Consider the following 26,501-nt stretch of genomic DNA (forward strand, 5'->3'; position numbering starts at 1 on the left):
AAGCATCGACGTTAAACGGAGCAGCGGTTAGACCGACTTTTAGCCGACGCGAGCCTTCGGTTCGTGCGGGGCTTTGGGTGCTGCGGGAACCAGCGGGGATCGTAATCACGGCGATTTCAAAGGAACCGCCGTGCGTGATCCGCGCCGGACCTCACCCTGCACGGTCGCATCCGCGCTCCGCTAAACGGACCGGGCGGCCCGGTTCGAGGGCAGGTAGGAAGGGTCGGCACGGCGACCCCTTGTGGTTGCGGCGTTCCGGCCGGGCGAGGTTGGGGCACCGGGCGGGAGACCGGACGGCTCTGTGCCGAGGTGGACCTTGGAATCTCGGCCCGAGCAAACCTCCTTCCCTGAACTGAGTGCCGGACGAATCCAACTGCAGGAAACAAACCACCCGCGTTCATTACTCGGCTTGGCGAAGCCGAGCTTTGCGAATGTAAGCCGCACCGAGGCTCAAGTTAATGGACATTTGGTAGGGATAGGGAATTGGTGATTGGCAAAAATTGATGAGCAAAAATTTGATTGGCAGATTGGCAAATTTTGGATAGGCAAGAATTGGAATTTGATGGGAAAAATTGATAATGGAAGATGCCCGAGGCGGAGGGATGGCAAATCCACCATCCCTCGCACCCGGACATATGAGCACTAGTTATGGGGTTATGGCGGTGTAAACCAAGCCAGTGAGGGTTTGGATAATGTATCGGGATCTAGAAAAATGACCATAGGTAACGGTAAAGGTAAGTAGTGACATTGTACAGGTAGTCGGGGACGTAGAATAGATTAGATGGATTATAACGACGAGGGAGCGCGATAATATAAGGGGCGACTGGGAAGCGCAAGTTTCAGAAGGGAGTAGTCAGCTTAGATGATGGTGTGTTTGTGGTTTATTGGATGAGGAATTGGTATGGAAGTTTTTGCGGGTGAGCATGTTGAGCAAATGAGGAATTGAGGGGCAATGCTCGGGAGAGATGTGTGTATGAGCTTCGGAAAATTTGGGTGCCTGAGGCAATGGTTTGGAGAGTTCGAAGTGTATTGTGAAAAGTGTGAGGTGATAGTGAGTTGTATTGAGCGTGGAAGTGTATGGAGCAGTGTATGAGGAATAATTGTGATTGTGCATTGTATTGAGTGAATGAAGCCTGGGAGGAAGGAGGGTGCAGGAAGCACCAAGTGTGATTGCACAGGTGTGCAAGTGAACAGGTGTATGGAGAATGGTTGAAATGTATAGTATGGAATACATGGAGTATGGAATGCATGGTGTGGAGTGAGTATGGTGGAAAATGTGGAGTGGAGTGGTTGGTGCGAAGGGAGTGTATGGGGAGGATGGACCCCGATCCCGAATACCCAGGGAGGGTAGTTTAAGAGTTAGGTAGAGGGTATAGGTAAATTGTGGTTGGATATTGGCATCTGTGGTGCGTGTGGAAGAATGGTGTTTGGATGGGTGAATTAGTGACGTGGAAATGGCTGGGCGTGTGGCCTGTTAGTGTGTGTAGTTGAACGGGCACTACGCCACTGTGAGGATGTCGGCCAGGTGAGATCTGGGAGCCAGTCGAGTTGTTCAGTGGGGCCCGAGGATCCGGAGGACGGACCCGGGTAGCCCAGTGCCAGAGAGGGCACCGAGGGGGGTAAGTGCCAGAGAGGGCCTTCCCCAGTTAGATAGGTTAGGTAAGGAGCAGGTAAGCTCGGAGGCAACTGCAGTGGTGGAGGTGTGCAGGTGGGTAGACCTGCTGGGAGAGCCACACGACTCAGCCCAGAAATTGTGCGAAGGCACAGGGAGTTGAATAGGGGGAGTGAGACCCCAAATTGATGGGCACCACAGTTTGGTCAATGTGAGTTTGGTTCTTAAAACCACATAGAGTGTAAGATGGCCAATGGTTTGGCAGGGAAAGACCCCGGGTAGTGTAACGTGTGTTAATGTCATTTAGGAAGTAGTTAGGATTGAAATCTCCTCGCACCATCTGCATCCACTCACCTGAGGTGACAGAACTCCACACCGTGCCATGGTTGGTTGTTTTATTTTTGTGCAGATGTTTTGGAAATGTGAGACGCATCATTGTACTGGTTGTTCAGTCTCTTCCTCCTTAAAAGGAATTGATGAGAAATTTGAATTTATGGCAAATTTGGTAAGAGGGATTGATGACGAATTAGTGACGGCAAATTTGGTTAGAGGGATTGGTACGAATTTGAATTAGGGGAGAGATTGGGGAAGACGTGACGCTAGAGACGGATTGTAAATTGTTGTAAATATGGGTAAGGGCAAGGGTGGAGTAGGTGACGGGGGAGGGAGGGGTGACGTACGGTAGGGACGAGCTTTCTCACTTCGCTCTCCGTGCGCACCTCGTTCTGCATTGCCTTGATTGATGTGTACCCTTGCGCCCTTGCCCTCGCTAACGCTGCCATCTCTGTCTTCGTGCTCTCTGGACCATGGATCGTGCTCTCTGGGCACTGAGGGGGAGCGTGCGGGAGGCCGCGTCTGTGTGCCTGGATCCCCGCAACCAGCTGCTTGCATCGATGCACCACTTTATGGACCGCCGTTTTGCGGCCAAACACCACAATATGGACCACGGTACTGTGGCCGAGCACCACTCATGGACCCCAAGTTTTGGGGCCTGGCCCCTCTGCTGGGACCAGCCATTGCAGCCAAAAGCCTTGCTTGCGGACCTCGGTGAGGTGGCACCAAGCCATACAGGTGAACCACCCATAGTCGGCCCCTGTTGGCTATAAATAAAAAATGGACGCGTTGTGTGCCTTTTTATTATTGCAAATAGGCCGCAAGCAAAGAACATCAAGAGAAAGAGAACATCAAGAACGACATCGGCCAGCAGAGGGAGCGGACCAGAAGACCAAGACCACCACTTGTTTTTTTATTTATAGTATTGTGCAATGTCGCACTGGGTGGTGCGTGACTGTGAATTTTGGTGCTCTTTATTGGTGTTTATTGGTGCTGGTGCGTCAATGCAGTGCATGCTGTCTCCTCCCTCCCACAGGATTTTCTTTTTGTCGCCTGAAAAAGAAAATGACAGGTCCTGGGTTGCGTTTTGTAAATAATGAAATAGTGTAACTTGTGAATAATGCTCCCCACCGTTCATGTATAGTTTGAGAATTAATTCCGCAATTAGGTTAACTGTGGGCGTGAATCTGTCAGGCAGGGTGCAACAACAAATAGCGGGACATATTTATTTGTGTTTTAAAACTGTCGCACTCAGGGTCAGATTAATTGTAGAGGGAAATTACACCTGCGTGTCACATTAAGTTAAAGTTTTATAGGCCCGGGACGTGCCTGGAGGAGGAAGGGGGCAGTGTAACGGATTTGAGAATCCTGTCTTTGTAAATATACCCCCATTGTAAAACATGTAATGATTCCTGTAAATACCTCCATTCATGTAAAGGTCAAAGGTCGTCCCTTTAGCTTGTCCATCGCATACATGTAGAAAATCATAGGACCTTCTAAATTATCTCTTTATTCTATGTCAGTATAAGGCTCTGTTTTTCCACTAGTTCATTGCGTTGCACCGAATCAAATAAGATAGATTACCCCTTTTAATTGCCCAAAACCTCCATTGCCAACTGCATTGCCAACTGCATTCACCCTCCATTACGCACGCGGTCAACTTGAGGAAGAAGGGCGTGGTCCATCCATCGTCATCAGGAGGTGGAGCCAGGAAGCCCTTGCGCCCAACCAGGACTCGGTGGGCACGGCTTGGTAAGGTGCGGCTATGGCTTGGTAGGGCGTGGCTATACAACCCGTCGAGGGAAGCCCCCACCCGGCAGATGATCGAGGGAGCCAGAGGTCGAAGCAAAAACCAGCCCTGCCGCGTGCAACGAGATACATGTGCCTGCCGCGTGGAACGAGATACGTGTGCCTGCCGCCGCCTTGCTCGCTTCCAGCCCGGAGCGGACCTGCTTGCTGTGCCGCCCTGCCAAACCTTCCAGCCCTGTGGTCCCACCTTCTTCTCCCTCCAGCCAATCCAATCTTCAAGTTCCCCAGTCGTGTGAGTCTGCCTGTCGTCTGTCCTTTGTGTTGTCCTGGGAATAAGTTAAGCCTGTATAAGCTAAGGATTGCAATGTGTCTTCTATTCTTTCCCTGTATATTACTTTTATTTCTTCTCTTCTTCTTTGGTTTTGTATAAATAGAAATAAATCCCTGTTATTTCTTACCTTTGGTTTCTTTTTCCTTCACATCCGATCGTCTTTGCGATTTCCCCATTGAGTACCTGTGGTGCGATTTCTGCCAACGCTTATGAATCGGGTTAGTCTTTGTTAAACGGCTCGAACTTCGGACTGCTAACCCGCTCGGCAAATACCATCTTGTCCGTGGTTTCGAGCGGAGTTACCCACCTGCCTTGTGGAGGGATTGTCGGAGGTGTACGGGAATCCCTTGACCAATCACTTCAGCCAATCCCGCCCCACAGGGGAGCGCCGTCGTCCTGTTTCCCTAACAATATATATATATATATATATATATATATATATATATATATATATATATATATATATATATATATATATATATATATATATATATATATATACAGTGGAACCTTGACTTACGAGTGCCCCAACTTACGAGTTTTTCGAGATATGAGCCGTCGCTCGGGCGGTTTATTGCTTTGAGATGCGAGCCGAGATCCGAGTTACGAGCTTTCGCCACCCGGTCACGTGGTTATCTTGCCGTTCAAGTACGTATCTCTGTCGTATAGCGCTGCATTTTTTTTTTCGCATTTTGGTTATTTCGAGTTCACGCCGCCAGGTAGGTTCTGGTCACGTGGTTATCTTGCCGTTCAAGTACAGTACGTATCTCTGTCGTATAGCGATGCATTTTAGTTTTCGCATTTTGGTTATTTCGAGTTCACGCCGCCAGGTAGGTTCTGGTCACGTGGTTATCTTGCCGTTCAAGTACAGTACGTATCTCTGTCGTATAGCGCTGCGTTTTAGTTTTCGCATTTTGGTTATTTCGGAAAATTTCATGTTCATGTCGAACATTTCATGTTCATGTTCATGTTTTCATGTTCATGCCATGCCAGGCCACAACTTGTTCAGAGTGCCGGCGATAGCTCGCCTTCTCTTTGTGGAAAACATGGTGAGATCCTTAACATCCAACAACTAATGGGACGCAAACGGGGCGCCCAGTTTAGCGGTACACACATTGATGAATCACCCTGCCTGTGATTCACCCATGACAGGTTATAGCTGGGTCGGGATTCAAACCCAGGCTGGACAGTTTAGACTTTAGAGTCAAGTGTGTGTACCTCCAGTCCAGGCCATCCTGCCAACTTGTATGCTGCATACAGGTGAAATATAAAGCGCGAGATATTTTTATATATACTGTATATTTAAAAAAAAATTGGTGTGGTTTTTGGCGGGCTGGAACGGATTAATAGCATTTCAATGCATTTCAATGGGGAAATTTGATTTGAGATACGAGCAATTTGAGTTACGAGCTCGGTCACGGAACGAATTAAACTCGTAAGTCAAGGTTCCACTGTATATATATATATATATATATATAGGTATCTGTAATCTGGTTCTCCAACCTAATGAGCGGACAACATGACGTCATCGCCACATGCACGTCCGCCTTGCCTGCAAAGTTCCAGAGGAACCATCTAGCAGTGCGTCATTACGGATTATAAATACAGATACTGTCACAAGTGCATGCAAAACTCACAGTTACCGACCTGGTTTCGCCCTTGTTGGGGCTTCATCAGGGCAACGCAGTGAGGCTTTCCATACACTTGTAACTCTGTGACCCTTTCGGTTTTTATATCAGTCACTATGCGACCTTCATATCATCAGTGGAGAACCGCCAGCAAGGTGTCCCATACAGCTGCTGCTGCACCTTGCTGGGAGCGATAAGCACCGCCTGCCACGCGGTGACGTTATCTCTGGTATCCACTCATCATATGGAGTCGACCTGGTTGCGGTTGGGAGTTACTAATAATGGTATCTGTAATCTGGTTCTCCAACCTAATGAGCGGACAACATGACGTCATCGCCATGCACGTCCGCCTTGCCTGCAAAGTTCCAGAGGAACCATCTAGCAGTGCGTCATTACGGATTATAAATACAGATACTGCCAAGTGCATGCAAAACTCACAGGAGGTGCGATCGTGTGCGTTGCTGTGACCAGGTGCGCTGGGACGAAGAGTGAGAGTGCGCTGAGCCGACCAGAGGACGGGGACGGAGTGACCTGATTGCAAATAAACAAACTTACGACCGGAGCCACGGTGAATGTACCTGGGTCGTCGGAGGAGTCCATTTGATTTGATGGCAGAGATGCATGATGGGGTGGAGCAGGTATTGAGCAGAAGGAGCCTTGCGGCGGAGTACCGCAGAGCCATGCCAGGCAGGAGCAGAGAGACGAGACGAGGCCAAGGTTGAGGAGGTGAAACAATGGTCCCAACCCACGAGAGCGGGCCCGAGGAAACGAAGGAGCCAGGTAGGTGAAGCCAGGAGCAGAGCCGGGACCAAGCAGAGGGCAGGCAGGAGCAAAGAGACGATCACGAGGCTAAGGTTGATCACGGCAAAGCGGAAAATGCAGCGGAAATCGACCGCCGCCGCTAAAAAATCTAGATCACGGCGGGAAACCGCCACCAAACCGCTGCGATGGTCACAACCCACGAGAGCGCGCCCGAGGAAACAGCGAGCAGGCGAAGGAGCCAGGCAGGCGAAGCAGGGAGCAGAGCCGGGGCTATGCAGAGGGCAGACTCAATGGCCAAAAAATCCGCACGACCACCAAAAAAGAAAGCAACTGACAGTGGCCCGGTCAAAGAAGCGGCGAGCATGTGACGCCTGCGTCCTCTTCATACCGGACCGGAAGCGGAAACTGAGTTTTGCATGCACTTGTGACAGTATCTGTATTTATAATCCGTAATGACGCACTGCTAGATGGTTCCTCTGGAACTTTGCAGGCAAGGCGGACGTGCATGGCGATGACGTCATGTTGTCCGCTCATTAGGTTGGAGAACCAGATTACAGATACCATTATTAGTAACTCCCAACCGCAACCAGGTCGACTCCATATGATGAGTGGATACCAGAGATAACGTCACCGCGTGGCAGGCGGTGCGTATCGCTCCCAGCAAGGTGCAGCAGCAGCTGTATGGGACACCTTGCTGGCGGTTCTCCACTGATGATATGAAGGTCGCATAGTGACTGATATAAAAACCGAAAGGGTCACAGAGTTACAAGTGTATGGAAAGCCTCACTGCGTTGCCCTGATGAAGCCCCAACAAGGGCGAAACCAGGTCGGTAACTGAGTTTTGCATGCACTTGTGACAGTATCTGTATTTATAATCCGTAATGACGCACTGCTAGATGGTTCCTCTGGAACTTTGCAGGCAAGGCGGACGTGCATGGCGATGACGTCATGTTGTCCGCTCATTAGGTTGGAGAACCAGATTACAGATACCATTATATTTATATATATATATAACTGTGAGAAATAGTAGAAACTCCACAGTACGAGCAGGGCGTCTCATTTGCATTGAATATATAATCGGGAGATTGAATAAGATGTAGACGTAGCTTCAGGACTTCGATCTTTAATTCGACAAGCTTTCGACCAACAAAGGTCTTCTTCTGAGTCGGCCCCAAGTTCAACGGAAGTCCGTTGAACCGTTTATTTTTAGGGTCTAACCCTAACCCTTCCGTTGAACTTGGGGCCGACTTTTGAACTTGAAGTTGAATGTTGAACTTGGGGCCGACCCTTTTGAGGGGTCCGTCACAAAGTATGTGAGCAATTGCTGGCACCATAGCAGAATTCCTACCATAACGGCTGGGATCTATAACGCCACCAACTAATGCCAGACGACGAGATGCCCAGTTTAATGGTGCGCACACACACTGGGGAACCACCCTGCACCCTGTGAAACACCAGGATGACAGTTTATAGCCGGGACAAGATTCAAACCCCAGCTAGACTGCTTCGACGCGAGTGCGATTACCTCTGTGCCATCCTGCCAGCGCAAGTGCACACACCTTTAATGACATCAATTATTTCCAACTTGTGCGGTCGGCCGAGGAAAGTTTTCGTCTCATCCTACTAACCTGCTGGTCAAGCCTATTTCAGCACGACTTTGCAATTTGCCCAGGATGCCAATGATAACTCACCTACTCTTCCAGAAAGGTACCTGGAGACCTAACATCTACATACTGCAAGCAGACGGGATAGCCGGCTCGTCAACCATTTAAGGGACAGCACAACTTGTGACGCAACGCCTTACCTGTAAAGGACCAATTCGAGTTTATAAATGGGAAACCAACCCACTCATCAACTCAAAGGTACATGCGCAACACCTTTGTACCATCCTGTCAGATATACATGCCAATTTTCATCATCCAATCGAACAAGAAAGGCCGGACACCCGTTACCATGGTGAAAAAAAAACAAAAAACTTGCTGACCCACAATTGATGCCACAACCAGCATATGGTTAAAGAAGGGACCGTTGGACTCTGTGAAAACTTCAATGAATCAAAGTATCTGAAACTGACAAATCAGGTACCTGAATTTTTTTTCCTGTAACATGAAAAACCCCAAACATCGTTTTCCAATTACCTGACATTACACACCTTTGTACAAAGTGGTGACCGCTGATGCTGCCGTCTGGAACGGGATCCAGAGGGACATTCCTTGCTGCTGCTGACAAACCCGATCTGTATATAGAACACGAGTTAGAAAAAGATACCAATCAATGCTTCTCCGGGCACCATGAGCAGTGTTAGTAACAACAACAAAGCACTGGATCAAAAGGATTATTACAGGAAGAACTTTACTATAATTTGGAAACTCATAATTAGGTAAAACTGGGTTTGTTAGGATTTCAAGGATTTCTCTCCAGCTTGCCCCCATCCCCTTATTCCCCCAAATGCCACCCCCGACCCCCGACCCCTCTCCGGGCATCAACACGCTAACTAGGTATTCCCTGCTATACAACAGCTGGAAAAGCACACATCCAACATCGGGGATCTGTGGTCTGGAGTACTGAGCAGACACGGTCTCCGCACCCACGCAGGGAATCAATGAACCGGTTTGGGGAGCTGGGGCAGCATGGGCAGCATGGGCAGCATGGGCAGCATGGGCAGCATAGCTAGCATGTGCAGCGGGGGCAGCATTGGTAGTGGGGGCAGCATGGGGCAGCATGGGAAGCATGGGAAGCATGGGAAGCGGGACAGCATGGGAAGCGGGACAGCATGGGAAGCGGGACAGCATGGGAAGCGGGGGCAGCATGGGAAGCGGGGGCAGCATGGGAAGCGGGGCAGCATGGGAAGCGGGGGCAGCATGGGAAGCGGGGGCAGCATGGGAAGCGGGGGCAGCATGGGAAGCGGGGCAGCATGGGAAGCGGGGCAGCATGGGCAGCGGGGGCAGCATGGCTAGCATGTGCAGCATGGGCAGCATGGGCAGCATGGGCAGCATGGGCAGCATGGGCAGCGGGGGCAGCATGGGCAGCGGGGGCAGCATGGGCAGCGGGGGCAGCATGGGTAGCGGGGGCAGCATGGGTAGCGGGGGCAGCATGGGTAGCGGGGGCAGCATGGGTAGCGGGGGCAGCATGGGTAGCGGGGGCAGCATGGGTAGCGGGGGCAGCATGGGTAGCGGGGGCAGCATGGGTAGCGGGGGCAGCATGGGTAGCGGGGGCAGCATGGGTAGCGGGGGCAGCATGGGTAGCGGGGGCAGCATGGGTAGCGGTGGCAGCATGGGTAGCGGGGGCAGCATGGGTAGCGGGGGCAGCATGGGTAGCGGGGGCATCATGGGTAGCGGGGGCATCATGGGTAGCGGGGCCATCATGGGTAGCGGGGCCATCATGGGTAGCGGGGGCATCATGGGTAGCGGGGGCATCATGGGTAGCGGGGGCATCATGGGTAGCGGGGGCATCATGGGTAGCGGGGGCATCATGGGTAGCGGGGGCAGCATGGGTAGCGGGGGCAGCATGGGTAGCGGGGGCAGCATGGGTAGCGGGGGCAGCATGGGTAGCGGGGGCAGCATGGGTAGCGGGGGCAGCATGGGTAGCGGGGGCAGCATGGGTAGTGAGGGCAGCGGGGGCAGCAATGGGCAGCAATGGGTAGCGAGGGCAGCGGGGGCAGCATGGGTAGCGGGGGCAGCATGGGCAGCAATGGTAGCGGGGACAGCGGGGGCAGCATTGGCAGCGGGGGCAGCATGGGTAGCGGGGCAGCATGGGTAGCGGGGGCAGCATGGGTAGCGGGGGCAGCATGGGTAGCGGGGGCAGCATGGGTAGCATGGGCAGCATGGGTAGTGAGGGCAGCATGGGTAGCGGGGGCAGCATGGGTAGTGAGGGCAGCATGGGCAGCATGGGTAGTGAGGGCAGCATTGGCAGTGGGGGCAGCATGGGCAGCATGGGTAGCGGGGGCAGCATGGGCAGTGGGGGCAGCATGGGTAGCGGGGACAGCGAGGGCAGTGGGGGCAGCAGGGACAGCATGGGCAAAGCGCGCATGAACATCTGCGGACACAAGGACGCACGGGGACGCTTTGCAATCACGTACAAACGAACAACAAACGACACGTGTGAGGCGCAAACAGCCAAACGGAAGAAAACGAGGGGAAGGCGGGAACGCCATGGAAGCCTTGCCCATCTCTCGGCCATGTTAGCGTTAGCTTCGCCATTTTGCTGCCGCGTTCTGTCAGCTGTTGCCGCATTTGGAGCCGAAGAGGCGGCGCCGCCAGTCCCTCCGAGCGCCACGTTCGGCCGACCGGCGACGGTACCTTTGTAGAGCTGGGCCACGGCCGTGGCCGAATTCTGGAACGCGAGCCACAGTCTCTGCGCCGTCTGTTCTCGATCGGCCACGATGCGATCCTCCTCGTCATCGACGTCTCGCTCGGCGTCGCGCAGGCACTCCCGCTCCCAGCTGGTGAACCAATGCTCCGGGCAATGCTCCTGAATCTCTCGCTCCGGCGTCTCTTTCCTGTCGTCCATCTGTGGCGACGCGTTGAAGGACGGGGTGATGGAAGAGGAGAAGAAGAAGAAGGCGGAGTAGGAGGAAGAGCTCTCTTCCCTGCCTCGGCCGCGGCTCCCTCGTCCGTCTCGAAGCCGATGTTTCGAGGGCCGACCTTTATCCACCCGCGTCGGTTCTAGCTGCGCGGCCCTGTCTCCTGGGCTACGCCTGCTTTCAGATTTGCAGAAAAAACAAACCCCAGTCACCCGCGTCAACAACGGACGCGGCACTGACGAGGCCGTAATGGACTCCGTTGTATTATATAGCCGCGCAATGCGCGCCGGGAATTCTTCAGCCTGACGTCATCGCTTTATTTATATTTTGTTTGTTGTAGCAAATTTTAAACCCAACGTTCATTGGGAAATGAAGACCAAAAAGTTTCCACCCGACACAAAATAATTATTGATAATGTCCGTAATGTAGCAAGTTGTTAGTAGGGGTTGTTCTTGTCGAGTGAACACTTATGTTTCGTTTAAATGTCGTTCCGAATCGATACGTCATCATTGTGGAAAAAAATAATTAACTTGATACTGTATATAAAATAAAATAAAGTCCACAGAATGAACAAGTATCCAATTTGTTAATTTATAATTCCGGGACAAAATATGATGTTGGTCATTGGTGTAGCAAATATTGGCCGGAATTGTGGAACTGGATCCCGAGTGCTTTTTCTCTCCAACTCACCACTCATGTACAAGGGGGCTCTCTCTCCCTGAAGTTGTTCAAACAAAGCAGGATCGCTTGGACGTCAGAAAGAAGCGACTTTTTCAGCAATCGAGTGGTTCATGGTTGCAACAGTCTCGCACAGCAAGTTATCCAGTTGTTCAAAGTTAACTTGGACAGGTATTGGTTGGGGGAGTTCGATTTGACCTTCACTGAACCCTCACGCAGACAAACTCGTTACGTTTTGTCGAAGCAGAGACTGGTAACTAAGTAACTAACTACATTGATAATGATGATTGGCGATGACGATGATTATGATGATGATGATTGCTAATGCTGATTGAGGATGATGATTGATGATGATCAATGATTAATGATTGATTTTTTTTTTTTTTTTTTTTTTTTTTTTTTTGTATACAAGATCGAGGCTCGTGAAAGAGCGAACATTAATCACACAGAAAGACAAACCGACACATAAAACAAAAAGCATCGGGAGCGGTAGACAAGATGGGGAGAGAGGGGGGAAGGACACAAACACAACATTTGAGAGCAGGAACCGAGAGACATGGAGACATCGAGAGATCTGTGGGAGGGAGAGGGCTTTGGGGGGGAGGCATGGGAAAGGGGGTGGGAGAGGCATAAAACATATGGACACTGCCAGGACGACCAGGAAAGAAGTTGGAATTACAAACAAGGTGGATCTGGGGTGAATTAGTGGGGGTAGAAAAGATCAAGGTTTTGGATGGGGGAAGATAAGAGATGGTGGTGAACAGCTGTTTTAAAGACCTGGAGGGAGGAGTGGGATTGAAGGGAGTGTGGGAGTTTGTTCCAGAGGCGAGAGAAAAGAGGAATGAAGGAGTGAAGGTGAGCAGAGAGCCGAGATTTTGGCAGTTTAACCATCAGAGGCTTGCTGGCAGATCTTGTGCGACCTGTAGGAATATTTGGGGGACAGAGCACAGAGAGAGCTGGGGGAGCAAGGCCGGAGAGGAGTCGGTAGAAGACAGAAAGACCACCTACCTGCCTGCGGTGAGTGAGTGAAAGGCCCTCAGAGATAGCTTCATCGCGGGAGATTCCAATGATTCTGAAAGCTTTGGTTTCAACAGCGTGAAGCCGAGCCAGGTGTGAGGCAGGAGCACCGGCCCATAGGGGAGAACAGTATTCCATTGAGCTGCGGATGAAAGCCTTGTATGTGGTGAGGAGCTCAGGTGTGCCTAGGAAGGACTTCGCACGACGGAGGATGCCCAGTCGGCGACTGGCTTTGGAGGCCAGCTTGGAAATGTGGTTTTCCCAAGAAAGATCATGGCAGATAGTGAGACCCAAAAGCTTGAGCGACAGAACTTCTTGGAGAGGATTGTTGAGAAAGTAGATGGGAGGGTTGTCCAGTCGATCTTTTCGGAGAGACATAGTAAGAGTGTGAGATTTGTCAGGATTGAAAGACATGTTCCACTTGTTTGACCAGTCTGTGATTTTGTCCAGGTCTTCAGAGAGTGAGGAGGCTGCAGACTGCCGATCTGAGGGAAGAGGAATGGAGCGGCAGAGAGTGGAGTCATCAGCAAAGAGATAGAGAGGATTTTCCAGAGAGTCGGAGAGATCATTGATAAAGACCAGAAAAAGCACAGGGCCCAGCACACTGCCTTGGGGAACTCCAGCCTGAACAGGAAGGGGAGATGAGAGAAATCCATTAATGATGATGATGATGATGATTACTAATAATTAATGATGATTGCTGCTGATGATGATTATGGATAATGATGAATAATGATGATGATTGCTGCTGCTGATGATGATGATGATTGATAATAACAATTAATGATTGATGATGATGATTACTAATAATTAATGATGATGATTGCTGCTGCTGATGATTATGGATATTAAATAATTGATGATGATGATTGCTGCTGCTGCTGATGATGATGATTGATAATAACAATTAATGATTGATGATGATGATTGCTGCTGTTGATGATGATGATTGATAATAACAATTAATGATTGATGATGATGCTTGCTGCTGCTGATGATGATGATTGATAATAACAATTAATGATTGATGATGATGATTACTAATAATTAATGATGATGATTGCTGCTGCTGATGATCATGGATATTAAATGATTGATGATGATGATTGATAATAACAATTAATGATTGATGATGATGATTGCTGCTGTTGATGATGATGATTGATAATAACAATTAATGATTGATGATGATGATTGCTGCTGCTGATGATGATGATTGATAATAACAATTAATGATTGATGATGATGATTGCTGCTGTTGATGATGATGGATAATGCTGATTACTGATTGTAATTGATGATGCTTGATAATGATGATGATGGATAATGATGAATACTGTTTGGTGCTAATGATTGTTTATGCTGATGGATACTGATTGATGGTGAGGATTGCTGATGATGATGAATGATTGATGCTGATGATTATGATGATTGCTGATGCTGATTGAGGATGATGTTTGATGATGATGATCAATGATTAAAGGTTGATGATTAATGATTGATGATGATGATGATAACTAATAATTAATGATGATGATTGCTGCTGATGATGATTATGGATAATGATGAATAATGATTGATGACGATGATTGCTGCTGCTGATGCTGATGATTGATAATAACAATTAATGATTGATGATGATGATGATGAATACTGATTGATGGTGATGATTGCTGCTGGTGCTGATGATGCTTAATGATGATGATTATGTAGATGAATGATGATTCTTAATGATCATGATGGAGGATGATAATGATTAATGTTGCTGATTAATGATTAATGATGATGCTGGCTGGATTGCCTTCACTTATGATGATGATGTTGCCCTGAAACCCTGAAACAACTGCCCTGAAACCCCTGAAAACCTGTTGCCCTGAAACAACTTGCTTTCGTCTCCTGGAAAGCAAATCCAACGGAAGGAAATCTCATTTTCTTTCACAAAGCCCGAAACAAGTGTGTGTCCACCCTCAGGAGAGCCAGGAAACAATATCTCACCGTTCTCAAGACCGAACTCTCTTATCTGTCTCCCTCTTCCAAATCCTGGTGGCGTCTGGTCAAATCTGTTTCTGGTGTTTGTTCCCCCTCCATCCCCTCCCTCACCTCAAACGGCTTAACGGCTGACTCCGCACGTGAAAAAGCTGAATGCCTCAACTCTGTGTTTGCCTCTAAATCTTGTGTCCCAAACCCATCCCTCTCTGTACCCACCGTACCTCTGTACCCAAGCAGTTGATTGCTGGGTCATCTTCTTCAATCTTCATGTAGGCACCAACCCAGGTCTTCTAGGAAATACCCACAAATTTCCCACCCCAGTCAGCACCGGTGAAATTGTGGAGTCCAATGAGTCCTTAGCATTTGTGACGTCCAATTACTTGCACTCGCTCTACCACATCAATTTCTCTGTATTTCGTGCCCTTACCGGTCAAGAACCTGAGGTGAGTTAGAGCTCCAAGTCGACCCTGAGAGACCAGGTCAAGAAGAAGCCTGAGAACGTCAGTGTCTGGTGACCAAACACATATCTCCCACCAAGCGTTCTCGGCTACAGATGATACTTATCTCGCACCCAAGAATGAATGGCGAGGGGCAGGCCAATTGAGAGAGGTGTCTGGACAGTCTGCTGAAACCCATCTTCCTTCTTTGGTTGATGCTTCACCTGACGATCAGTTCGAGTATTTTGGATGAGGAACTGGCAAGCGACGTCAACAACGTTGTCTACTCCTTCATTGCAAATTCCAGAAACTTTGAGAACATGACGGCCAAAGAGGAGATGAGTGGGGAAGAACTGGAGTAGTGGAGGATTCTCAAAGTCTTCAAAGCTACCGTTGAATGACCAGTTTCGGTGCTCCATCGTCTCCTCTCGTGGAATGTTTGCCATGCTCTTCAAGTGGTCAATTGTGTCGTCATTATCCAGCATCGCAGATCGAAGTTCCATAGCAATGCTAACTGCTGTTGGGAGGACGGGATTGTCAGGCTCATTTTTGCGTAGCCATTTGACGAATTGGACATTAGGAAGCCGTTCAGATATCAGTTTTTTCAGATGCTTGCGGTAGTTTTCTGTCTCATTAACCTCTACCACCTGATACCTCTTCAAAATTGACAGGTATGCATCATTCACCTCAGCCATGTTTAGGGTAACATCATCGTCAGAGAAGGTGTTTTGAATGGAGAGGAGCAGCTGTTCATCACACACAGAGCGAATGAGCTGGATATTACTGTAATCTAATTGAGCGAAGGTGCGCTGTGCATAACGCAAGAATTTCCTATGATCGTACTGTTGCGGATGCCGAGTTCGTCGATGTACTAAGGGGGGTTTATGCCCTGCTCCCCCTCAAACTCTGGGTCCACTGAGGCCGCCATCCACGACTAAGTTCGTGGTTGACGGATTGCTAAGCAATTCCGATCGCCAATTTCCCAGCTACGCGTCGAAGAGTTTACTAGTCAATATTCCCAAATACCTTCAAGACACGTGACCGGAGAAACCGGGGATCGAACCCTCACTTTCACACACCTTATTCAATTGCGTGCCGAGCGGATTTTCACGGTGTGGAAAGCGGCGTTACCTTACGTGATTTATGAACCTGAATCTAGCCAAATTCGGTCTCGGATGATGCTAGGCCAATGGAGAAAAGACGTATCCGAACAGGTGGGAAAGTAACCAAATGTACAGCCTTTTATTTTGAAGGCACAGAGAATAGACAAAAGATATAGTTTTACGTGCTCCTCCCCAAACCCCGGTCACGGTGTACCTCCGAGCCCCGAGAGGTGTCATGGCAGAAAGATGTGTTATTCTGTGTCAAAGATCAATGGTGAAACCACACCAATTGTTACCAACAAACAAATATTGTATTAAGGTCACACAAGAATAACAACACAAAAACAATAGTAATCAATTGTACAACCAATATATATTTCCTATGATGGTACCATCAGGTTCATACAATATAACTCACTGTGCTCCAAGTGAGCGAAAAGAAGAACATTCCCAATGTCTCTATTCCGGCATCAAGCCAAAGTCGATCTGCTCCAGTGATCGTCAGAACGATGTCTAATCGAGACCAGAATCCCATTCGGTTGAGTCACAGTCACGCTGCCAAAGTTGCGCAAAGGCGCCCTCAAGGCGACCGGGAAATCACACCCTCGGGTATGGACGTTCCACGGCTCCCAATCGGCGAACCGCAGATTTCCCACTCAAAAGCCACGTTACACACACACACACCAGATTAACGTCTGAATGTGGTGAAAATGGTTGAAGCGAAGTGAAAAACCTTGAGCGAAGCGCAAATCCTGCGCGAGGTAAAAATGGCCGACGGCCCGTTCTCGTGGCGAAACGGCACTCTGATGATTCTCCTCAGAATCAACCTCAAAACCTGTCACGCAGGTTTCTCTGTCACAGCGATAACAACTCTGTCGCAGGAATCCCTTTCCCAGGAAACCCCAAGTTCACACATGACCCTCGTTCGCCAACGTTCTCTCAGGACCTTGAAGCAGCATGGCCTCTTGTCCGACTCACTCGCTCCGCCTTCTCTTCCTCCTCTTCCTCTTGGTTGTCGTCCGGTTCTGGTTTCATTTAAAACATTAACTTTTTTACCTTTTGAAAATAGTAATCTCTATTTCCCTTAAACGACAACAATAATAGTACATGGAATCAAAAATGTTTACAGTGGATGAAAACCACAACAACGGAAGTGACGAATCCGTAACAACAGCTTATCAATTCTTACCTAATATGACCCCGACTTGGCGCCTTCACACTCACTCTCACACAGGGGAAAAGACACTGGTTATTGGCGTACCGATGTATGTGCTGGAATTGCCTCGCTGGTGACCACGTGTCAGGTGTGCGTGGCTTGCAGTTCAATACCCGATCCGGACATGCAGCCTGGATGAGGTAAGGTCCGAAGGACGAACCGCCGCCTCGAAGTTGACACGGACGAACTTCAGCACAGGTAGATTAACTTCAGCGCAGGTAGATGAACTTCAGCGCAGGTTGGACAAGCTTGCAGGTCAGCCGGGTGGCACAAGAGATCGGCGCAGAAGCGATGGGTGTCGACCAAGAACACAAAGGCCAAACACGTGTCGTGGGAGATACGAAAAAGCAAGCGAGGTCTCGTCGTGGGCATGGCGAAAAAGGCAAGAGCTCAGGTGTGTCCTCGATGAAGTCCCAAAATGCAAGAGAGATGTCGTCCTGTCCGCTGCGAAATCCAAGAGCAAAAAGAGAATGATACTGTGCTGGAGTGGGGTTTTATCAGACCCGCCCACGCCCTTCAAAATGTTCCACAGCCTCCTACTGGCTGAGGTTGGTCACGTGCCAGGGACATGTTCCCGCCTCCTCATTGATCATGTGGGCTTCGCTTTTGGCCACGCCTTCCTGCTCATTAGTAATGGCTTCTCCCAGCCACACGAAGGCTTGACATCCTGCTTAACTTCAACGCATATTGGTCTTGATTACTACACAATGGGAAAGGGCTAATCTTTACATTCAATAAGACATAGCTAACTATTGCAGGCTACGTGTTGTCGTGCAATTGACTGTCGGGGGTTTGCCTTTATGGCACAACCGCAACACTACCCCCTCCTCTCAACGAGACTCGACCCAAGTCGTCTACATGGAGCGGCTGAGGTGAGCTGGCATTCATTTTAACATTACTATTAGTGCGACACGTAGATGTGATTCCCCTAATATTTATAACTCTAATCCCAATGTGTGCGACATTTTTTTATTTTTTTTAACATTTAAATGTACATTTTACATCCCATTTCTGGCATTTCACATTAAATGTACATACATTTTACATCATGTACATTTTACATTACATTTTACATTTTACAAATGTACATTACATTAAATGTACATTTACATCCCATTTTACATCCCATCCCTTTACATTTTACAATGTACATTTAAATGTACATTAGGTGAAATATGTCCCTCCTAATGCGTTGAGAAACTACCTAACAGATTCACACCCACAACCTTATACTGTTCACGTATTGCCGGAATTTTGAAACTAAACACATAGCCAGTGGGCAACATTTTTACATTTTACACCACACACAATATATTTTACCAAAAACTATGACCCAGGACCTGGACTTGAGGAATAAAACTTGGAGCACTTGTTGCTGGAGTCACATTCTGCTGCTGGAGTGGCTTCTTGCCTTGGTAGGCGGGCTAACAAAAACCGGCTGGCCCTGACCGGCATACAGGCCATTTCAAGATCAGGGCCATCTAAATCTTCACAATTGCACACATGGATCACTTTTTTTCACGAACAGGGCCATTTGAAACGTGGTCCAAATGGGTGGTGCCAATGCCACCCAACAGGTGATCCATGTGTGGCATCAGTGCCACCCAACAGGTGATCCATGTGTGGCGTCAGTGCCACCCAACAGGTGGTCCATATGCAGCAAGATGATGAGGCAGGCAAGAGGTGAAACCATGGAGGTGGGTGTGGCCACAGAGCCAGTGGTCCATAATGTGATGGATGGGATGATGGGAGTGAGTGTGTATGGCAGCAAGATGCTGCGACGGCAAGGTAGGTCCTCTTGATGGTCCTGGATCGGGGAGGAAGAGAAGACGCGACGAGCAACAAAGGAAAGGACACGGTGGCACATGCAAAACACGGGTATGACAAGCGGGTGAGAGGAACGCCGGCAGAGTGAACTAGAGCCTGGCTCTATCCGTACATACCCCACCGTTAACTACACTACCCTAGCCCTCCTTGTATTTACAATTCGTCTCTACATCTTATCTCCCACATCCCCTCTTTATTCAAATTTGTCTACAACTCCCACCAGGTTCTCCCAGGAAGGAAAGGCGGAATGAACACAATGTTTCGTACTCACGTCGTGATGCATCTCACCAATCAAACATTGAGTCCCGTGGTGTGAAATCCATCCCCTTGTGGATGGTTGTGGATGGTGCGAAGGGGTCTTCACAAAATCCTAACTTCACTAACATCATTTACACATTTTAATCTCCCGGGTTTGTACCCTGCCAATCGGCCTTCTTTAAACTATGTGGTTCTAAGAACCCGAATTCCCATTGCCCACACTGTGGTGCCCTCCGAATTTGGGTCTAACCCCACAAATTTTTCTATTCGTGCCCTCGCATAATTTCGGGGCTGGGTCGTGTGGCTCTACCAACAGGTCTACCTACCTGCACCCCTCCGTTCACTGGAGCTGCCTCCCGAGCTTGCCTGCTCCTCATTCTACCCTACCTGGGGAAGGCCCTCCCTGGCGCTTACCCCCTGATGCCCACCTTGGCATTGGGCAACCCGGGTCCCTTCTCTGGATCCTAGGGCCCCACTCATACTAACCTAACTGGCTCCCTGAGCCTACCTACGGCCTTACCTGGCTGACGAGCTACCAGTGACGGAGTGTCCCAATAACTATTTCTACCAATTAAACCACACGCCCAGCCATTACACCGCCTCCTGCACCTCACAAGAAAAACGATTTCCACAATCAGCACCACAGGTGTCAATACCCATGCAATTTACCTGTACCCTCAATCTAACTTTAAACTACCCACCCGGGCCTTCGTGAATGGGTTGCATTTCCCCCCATTCAATCCTTCACACCATGCATTCCACACCATGCATTCCACACCATTTATTTGCACACCATACAATTCCATTTATTCTCACACAAAGCATCATTTATCTAACTGATTTCCTCTATAACTCGTGCTTCCCTCGTCGTCCCCTTTACACTATGCACACCATTTTTTTAACAACCACCTAAACTCTCTACGTCCCCACTACAGTTCATTGTCACTACTTAAATCTCTGTCCCTTTGGTCTCTCTTGATCCCTAATCATTATCCTAGCCCTCCCTCAGCTTGTGCTTCGGTGCCCCCATGGAGCAACCATTGCTGGCCCCTCCATGGGCCTAACAATGCTATCCCCCTAAACTAGTGCTCATGGGCCTCCTCATCGTGGGGAATGGTCACACCACCATACCCCCACGTGGGGGGCACAATACTCCCCCAGTCCTTTACACTATGAGCCCCTCCCTGTGGAGGTACCTGGTCGCACCTCGGCCTCTAAGGCCAGAGCGATCCACGAAGGTGCTTGGTTGCCTGTTTGGGTTTCTATCCGGCCGGCATGGACGATCCGAAAGGGGGGGGGGGGGGGGGAGTTGGTGGTCCTAGGTGCCGGGGTCCATCCCTGCGCGGGGCCGTGCGGTCCCACGTACGATGACCCAACCGGCCACATGTTACAAAACCTCACCTGGTAAGGTGTGTGCCTTCGACAATCCGAATTACCCCTCGAACCTCGCGGATCGCTCCTGCCGTGGTTTGGCGCCAACAATACCATGCGGGTTCCGGAGGTACGAACCCCGCACGCCGGTCCTTGCGAGACCGACGCAGCACCGATTCCCTCTGGTCCCCACGGCGCACCACACATCGGGGGCTCGCGTACTCTACCCATCTCACTCAGCACTACCCCGGTTAGCGTCGATGCCTGAGATGGCGGATTACCCCTCGCACTCCATTTCGTACTCGCACACACCGGTGCGCACACTCTCTTCATACACTCCATACCCACACACACCGGTGCGCACACTCTCTCCACACACTCTGTACTCGCACACACCGGTGCGCACACTCTTTCCACACACTCCGTACTCGCACACATCGGTGCGCACACTCTCTCCACACACTCTGTACTCGCACACACTGGTGCACACACTCTCTCCACACACTCCGTCTCAGTCGCACCCCACACAATGGGCCCCTCACGAATGCCAGGGTCTATCCTGACCCCCAAGCTTGTCGAACACCCCATCACACCATACACATTCCCGAAATCGCCACTCACCTCGGGACCCATCTTCGTCCAGCTCTCTTAATTAACCTGTAATCTCTTTATTTGATTAGCAAATTCTTCATCATGATGCGAGCACCACTCTTGCATACATTCCCGCAATTCATTATGCATTTCATTCCCCGTCTCACTTCATCTCTTTTTAATATTACACATATCATTTTCCATATCCGCCATTTTTTCCTTAACCCCCATTATGATGATCTCCCGATATTCCTCCGAAATCTCCCCTTCTAAGGTTACCTTGGTCGTCTCAATGTGCGTTCTAATTTCTCATTCCTTTGTCCCTATAGTTCTATTACGTCATCCACGCTCTTTGTCAGTCCCTCGTGCACCATTTCACATTCCCTCTTGGTCGCTACAACTTCCCGTTTTAATTCCTTCTGCGCTGACTTTAACCCACCTATAACATCGGTATTCTTGCTCACCTGTTCCCTTAATTCCTGTTGTCCTACCGTCAGCTTTTCTACCTCCTGCGTCAGTTCTTCTATTCCCCCATTCAGTTTGGCCGTGCTGTCCTTCAGCTCTCGCTGGACGCGCATCTCACACCGCTTTACCTCGTCACGCACCCCCGCGACCTCCTCGTTCATTCTACGCCCAAACTCCTCCCCCATCCTTTTCATGTCGCACCTTGATTCTTTTATTTCATCCCTCGTGGTGTCCATCTGATCACCCAGTTTATTCATTTTACATCTTGACTTCCAAATATGCTGTGATTTGAGTCATTAATAACTCCATGTTAACCCCCGCTTGCACAGCGGGTTCAGCCTCTGCCGCTGGCCCTGCGTGCAAAGCGCCGCCATTTTCTCCTCTTCCTGCTGCGCTGTGATCAACTCCAAGTTCAATCTGTTCGCCTGTGTCCTGGGCCATTAATTCATCCTCCTCTACATTTTCTACATTTCCTATTCCCACCGGAACCTGCTCGTTTTGGCCAGCCATCAACCAATTTTTAATTTTAATTTGTTTTAAACTAAATTTCCACTCGCTCGTAATTTCGCAGTACGTGAAACGCACTCCAGGTCCAATCCCACTCCCGGACACCAATAATGTTGCGGTGGTTCAAAAATCCCACTCCTTGACAACAATTTTGTTGCGTGATTCCCCTCGGTTAATACCGGAAAATCACGAATACCTTCAAGGTGCACACGTCAAGGTGCACACGTGACCGAAGACGGCGGCCGAAGCGAGTGTAACGCATGCCTTTATTCAATTGTGTGTCGAGCGGATTTGCACGGTGTGGAAAGCGGCGTTACATTACGTGATTTATGAACCTGAATCTAGCCAAATTCGGTCTCGGATGATGCTAGGCCAATGGAGAAAAGAGGTATCTGAACAGTTTGGAAAGTAACCAAATGTACAGCCTTTTATTTTGAAGGCACAGAGAATAGACAAAAGATACAGCTTATCAATTCTTACCTCTTAATAACCCCGACTTGGTGCCTTCACACCCACTCTCACACAGCGGAAAACACACTGGTTATTGGCGTACCGATGTACGTGCTGGAATTGTCTCGCTGGTGACCACGTGGTCTGGTGTACGCGGCTCGCAGTTCAATACGTGCAGCCTGGATGAGGTAAGGTCCGAAGGACGAACCACCGCCTCGAAGTTGGCACAGACAAACTTCAGCACAGGTAGATGAACTTCAGCGCAGGTAGATGAACTTCAGCGCAGGTTGGACAAGCTTGCAGGTCAGCCGGATGGCACAAGAGATCGGCGCAGATGCGATGGGTGTCGATCAAGAACACAAAGTCCAAACACGTGTCGTGGGAGATACGAAAAAGCAAGCGAGGTCTCGTCGTGGGCGTGGCGAAAAAGGCAAGAGCTCAGGTGTATCCTCGATGAAGTCCGAAAGAGCAAGAGAGATGTCGTCCTGTCCGCTGCGAAATCCAAGAGCAAAAAGAGAATGATAAAGCGCTGGACTGGGGTTTTATCAGACCCGGCCACGCCCTTCAAAATGTTCCACAGCCTCCTATTGGCTGAGGTTGGTCACGTGCCGGGGACATGTTCCCGCCTCCTCATTGGTCACGTGGGCTTCGCTTTTGGCCACGCCTTCCTGCTCATTAGTAATGGCTTCTCCCAGCCACACGAAGGCTTGACATCCTGCTTAACTTCAACACATATTGGTCTTGATTACTACACAATGGGAAAGGGCTAATCTTTACATTCAATAAGCCATAACTAACTACTGCAGGCTACATGCTGTCGTGCAATTGACTATAGGGGGTTTGCCTTTATGGCACAACTGCAACAGTACTTTTCAAGAGCAGAAGCATCCCCGGCGCTCTCTAAGTCAGATACACAAGTTCTTACACGGTCATCTTGAGTCTTGCGTTTTATCTCCAGAATGTTTTCACCCATGTTGTCTGACAAAATGCGATGAAGAGGTTCTGAAGCATCATTAGGACAAAAGCTGCAGGACCAGAACAAACACACCTGTGCCTTTGGTGTGGTTTTTGTCCTTTTGGGTGGAAAGAATCAGTTGCACTGGAAGGTCGCCCAGGCCCTCGAGAGGAACATGCAGGTGGAATCAGGCCGGGTTCGTTTACCTCTGAGCCTTTCAATTATGCTCTTGTTGACGATGGGTTTCTGACATTAAGCATGATAACACACAGATTTGTGTTCCACTTCACTCAAGCTATCTAATATCACGAAGTTTTTTCATATCAAGCTGACCCAAAGATAATCATTCATTACAGCAAACAATTAGATCTTCAATCATACTTGGGTTATTCACCAGTCTCTCGCTTGGGGTAGCACCCTCATTGCAGAAGATGCACAGACTGCTTGACATGATGATCACAATGTCTCACCTGAAACAGAGAAAAAACAGCATTAGCATGTTCCAAAAGTTCCTAAAAATAAAACAACATTCCTAAAATTGGTTCATAATCAGTGTAGATAGACATCAGTTCAGTCCCGGATGGGGGGGGGGGGGGCTCCCTGAAGACAGTGGGGCTCCAGAATGAGATATAGGGACAGGAAAATTTGGACCCCATAATTATTTTTTTTGGTATACAAGTTCGAGGCTCGTGTAAGAGCGAACATCAATCACAAAAAAAACAAAAAACGGACACAAAAAACATGATCAGGGGAGCAGGAGACAAGATGGGGAGACAGAGGGAAGCACACAAGTACAACAGCAGAGAACAGGGACATCAGGAGATCTGTGGGAGGGAGAGGGCTTGGGGGGAGGAGGCATGGGAAAGGGAGGGGGGGGGGGGTGGGAGAGGTATAAAACATATGGACACTGCCAAGACTTCCAGGAAAGAAGTTGGTATTTCAAATAAAGTGGATCTGGGGGTGAATTAACGAGGGTAGAAAAGGTCAAGGTTTTGGATGGGAGAAGATAAGAGATGGTGGTGAACAGCTGTTTTAAAGACCTGAAGGGAGGAGTGGGATTGAAGAGAGTGAGGGAGTTTGTTCCAGAGGTGGGAGTAAAGAGCAATGAAGAAGTGAAGGTGAGCAGAGAGTCTTGATTTTGGCAATTTCACCAGAAGAGGGTTTCAACATCTTGACTTCAAATCAAACTGAAAATGCAAAAAAAATCAATTTTAACAGACAAATCCTACGGGATTACACTTCATACCATACTGTTAGCGAAAACACCGCTTTCACAAAATAATATGTCTCATCGAAGTTTATGATAGATTTCGTGCCATGATCTACAGAGGGCATTGCGTCAACAGCACAGCTGCACCCTCAGTGAGTCATGCCACCCTGCAGCATTGTGCTGTATACGAAGGAAGAAGAAGAAGTACTACAAACTTTTCGGTTGAACTTTTCGGTCTCTCCTCAGTCCCCCTACCCGAACCCCTACTCCCATGCTATATAGCCATAGCTGTCTATTCCCGGAAATGCATGCCCAGAATGGACTTATAAATTCCACTCTCCTGGAGATGGACTGAGGCCTAAAACATTCACATTTCCCCTTTGTGTCATCCGAGTGTTTTGGTTGTGTATGAAATAAAGATTTTCATCTTTGTTGGAAATCCTTGTACATGTTAATTTCCGTTTAGCAAACTTTTTTTTTTTTCTTTTTTTTTTTGTATACAAGATCGAGGCTCGTGAAAGAGCTAACATTAATCACACAAAATGACAAAACCGACACACAAAACACAAAAAACAAGGGGAGCGGCAGACAAGATGGGGAGAGAGGGGGAAGGACACAAACACAGCATTTGAGAGCAGGGACATCGGGAGGACTTGGGGGGAGGTGGGAGAGGAATAAAACATATGAACACTGCAAGGACTCTGGGGTGAATTACCGGGGGTAGAAAAGATCAAGGTTTTCGATGGGGGAAGATAAGAGATGGTGGTGAACAGCTGTTTTAAAGACCTGGAGGGAGGAGTGGGATTGAAGGGAGTGGGGGAGTTTGTTCCAGAGGCGGGAGAAAAGGGGAATGAAAGAGTGAAGGTGAGCAGAGAGCCTAGACTTTGGCAGTTTAACCATAAGAGGGTTGCAGGCAGATCTTGTGCGACCTGAAGGAATATTGGGGGGACAGAGCACAGAGAGAGCTGGGGGAGCAAGGCCGGAGAGGAGTCGGTAGAAGACAGAAAGACCACCAACCTGCCTGCGGTGAGTGAGTGAAAGGCCCTCGGAGTTAACTACATCGCAGGAGATTCCAATGATTCTGAAAGCTTTGGCCTCAACAGCGTGAAGCCGAGCAAGGTGTGAGGCAGGAGCACCAGCCCAGAGGGGGGAACAGTATTCCATTGAGCTGCGGATGAAAGCCTTGTATGTGGTAAGGAGCTCAGGTGTGCCAACTTACTGTGTAAGATCACTTTTGATTACAGTGTTATGAGTTCCTTGAAATAAATAATCTCCTGATATCCCTGTTCATTTTACTGCCTAAATAATTGTTACTGCAAATGATGAATTTAAATTGTGTGCAAATAATTCTCATATTTATCTTTTCAATAAACCCTTATTGTTCCTCGCTTGCTTAATTCCGAAACCAATTGTTGAGTCCATTACCTCCACCAGGTTAGTCATTCAACTAGAATGCTCTTAATAATTACGCCATGCACGTGAAGCGAAAA

At 49.0% G+C, this 26,501-nt stretch overlaps 1 protein-coding gene across 2 annotated transcripts in view; it reads right to left on the reverse strand.

Moving 5' to 3' along the window:
* HAPSTR1 (HUWE1 associated protein modifying stress responses) overlaps positions 1-11,212 on the reverse strand; it is a 70,753-nt gene extending 59,541 nt beyond the window's left edge. For both annotated transcript variants that reach the window (XM_068127511.2, XM_068127512.2), the window contains exons 1-2: positions 10,714-11,212; positions 8,568-8,651 (exon numbers count right to left, since the gene is read on the reverse strand). In XM_068127511.2, coding sequence (XP_067983612.1) covers positions 8,568-8,651; positions 10,714-10,924 — 295 coding nt within the window. In that variant the 5' untranslated portion in view covers positions 10,925-11,212. The remainder of the gene's footprint in view (positions 1-8,567; positions 8,652-10,713) is intronic.
* Between the last annotated feature and the right edge of the window lie 15,289 nt (positions 11,213-26,501).

This window comes from Myxine glutinosa, chromosome 10 (genome assembly GCF_964187855.1).
Source record: "Myxine glutinosa chromosome 10, kmMyxGlut1.1, whole genome shotgun sequence".
Classification (NCBI taxonomy): domain Eukaryota; kingdom Metazoa; phylum Chordata; class Myxini; order Myxiniformes; family Myxinidae; genus Myxine; species Myxine glutinosa.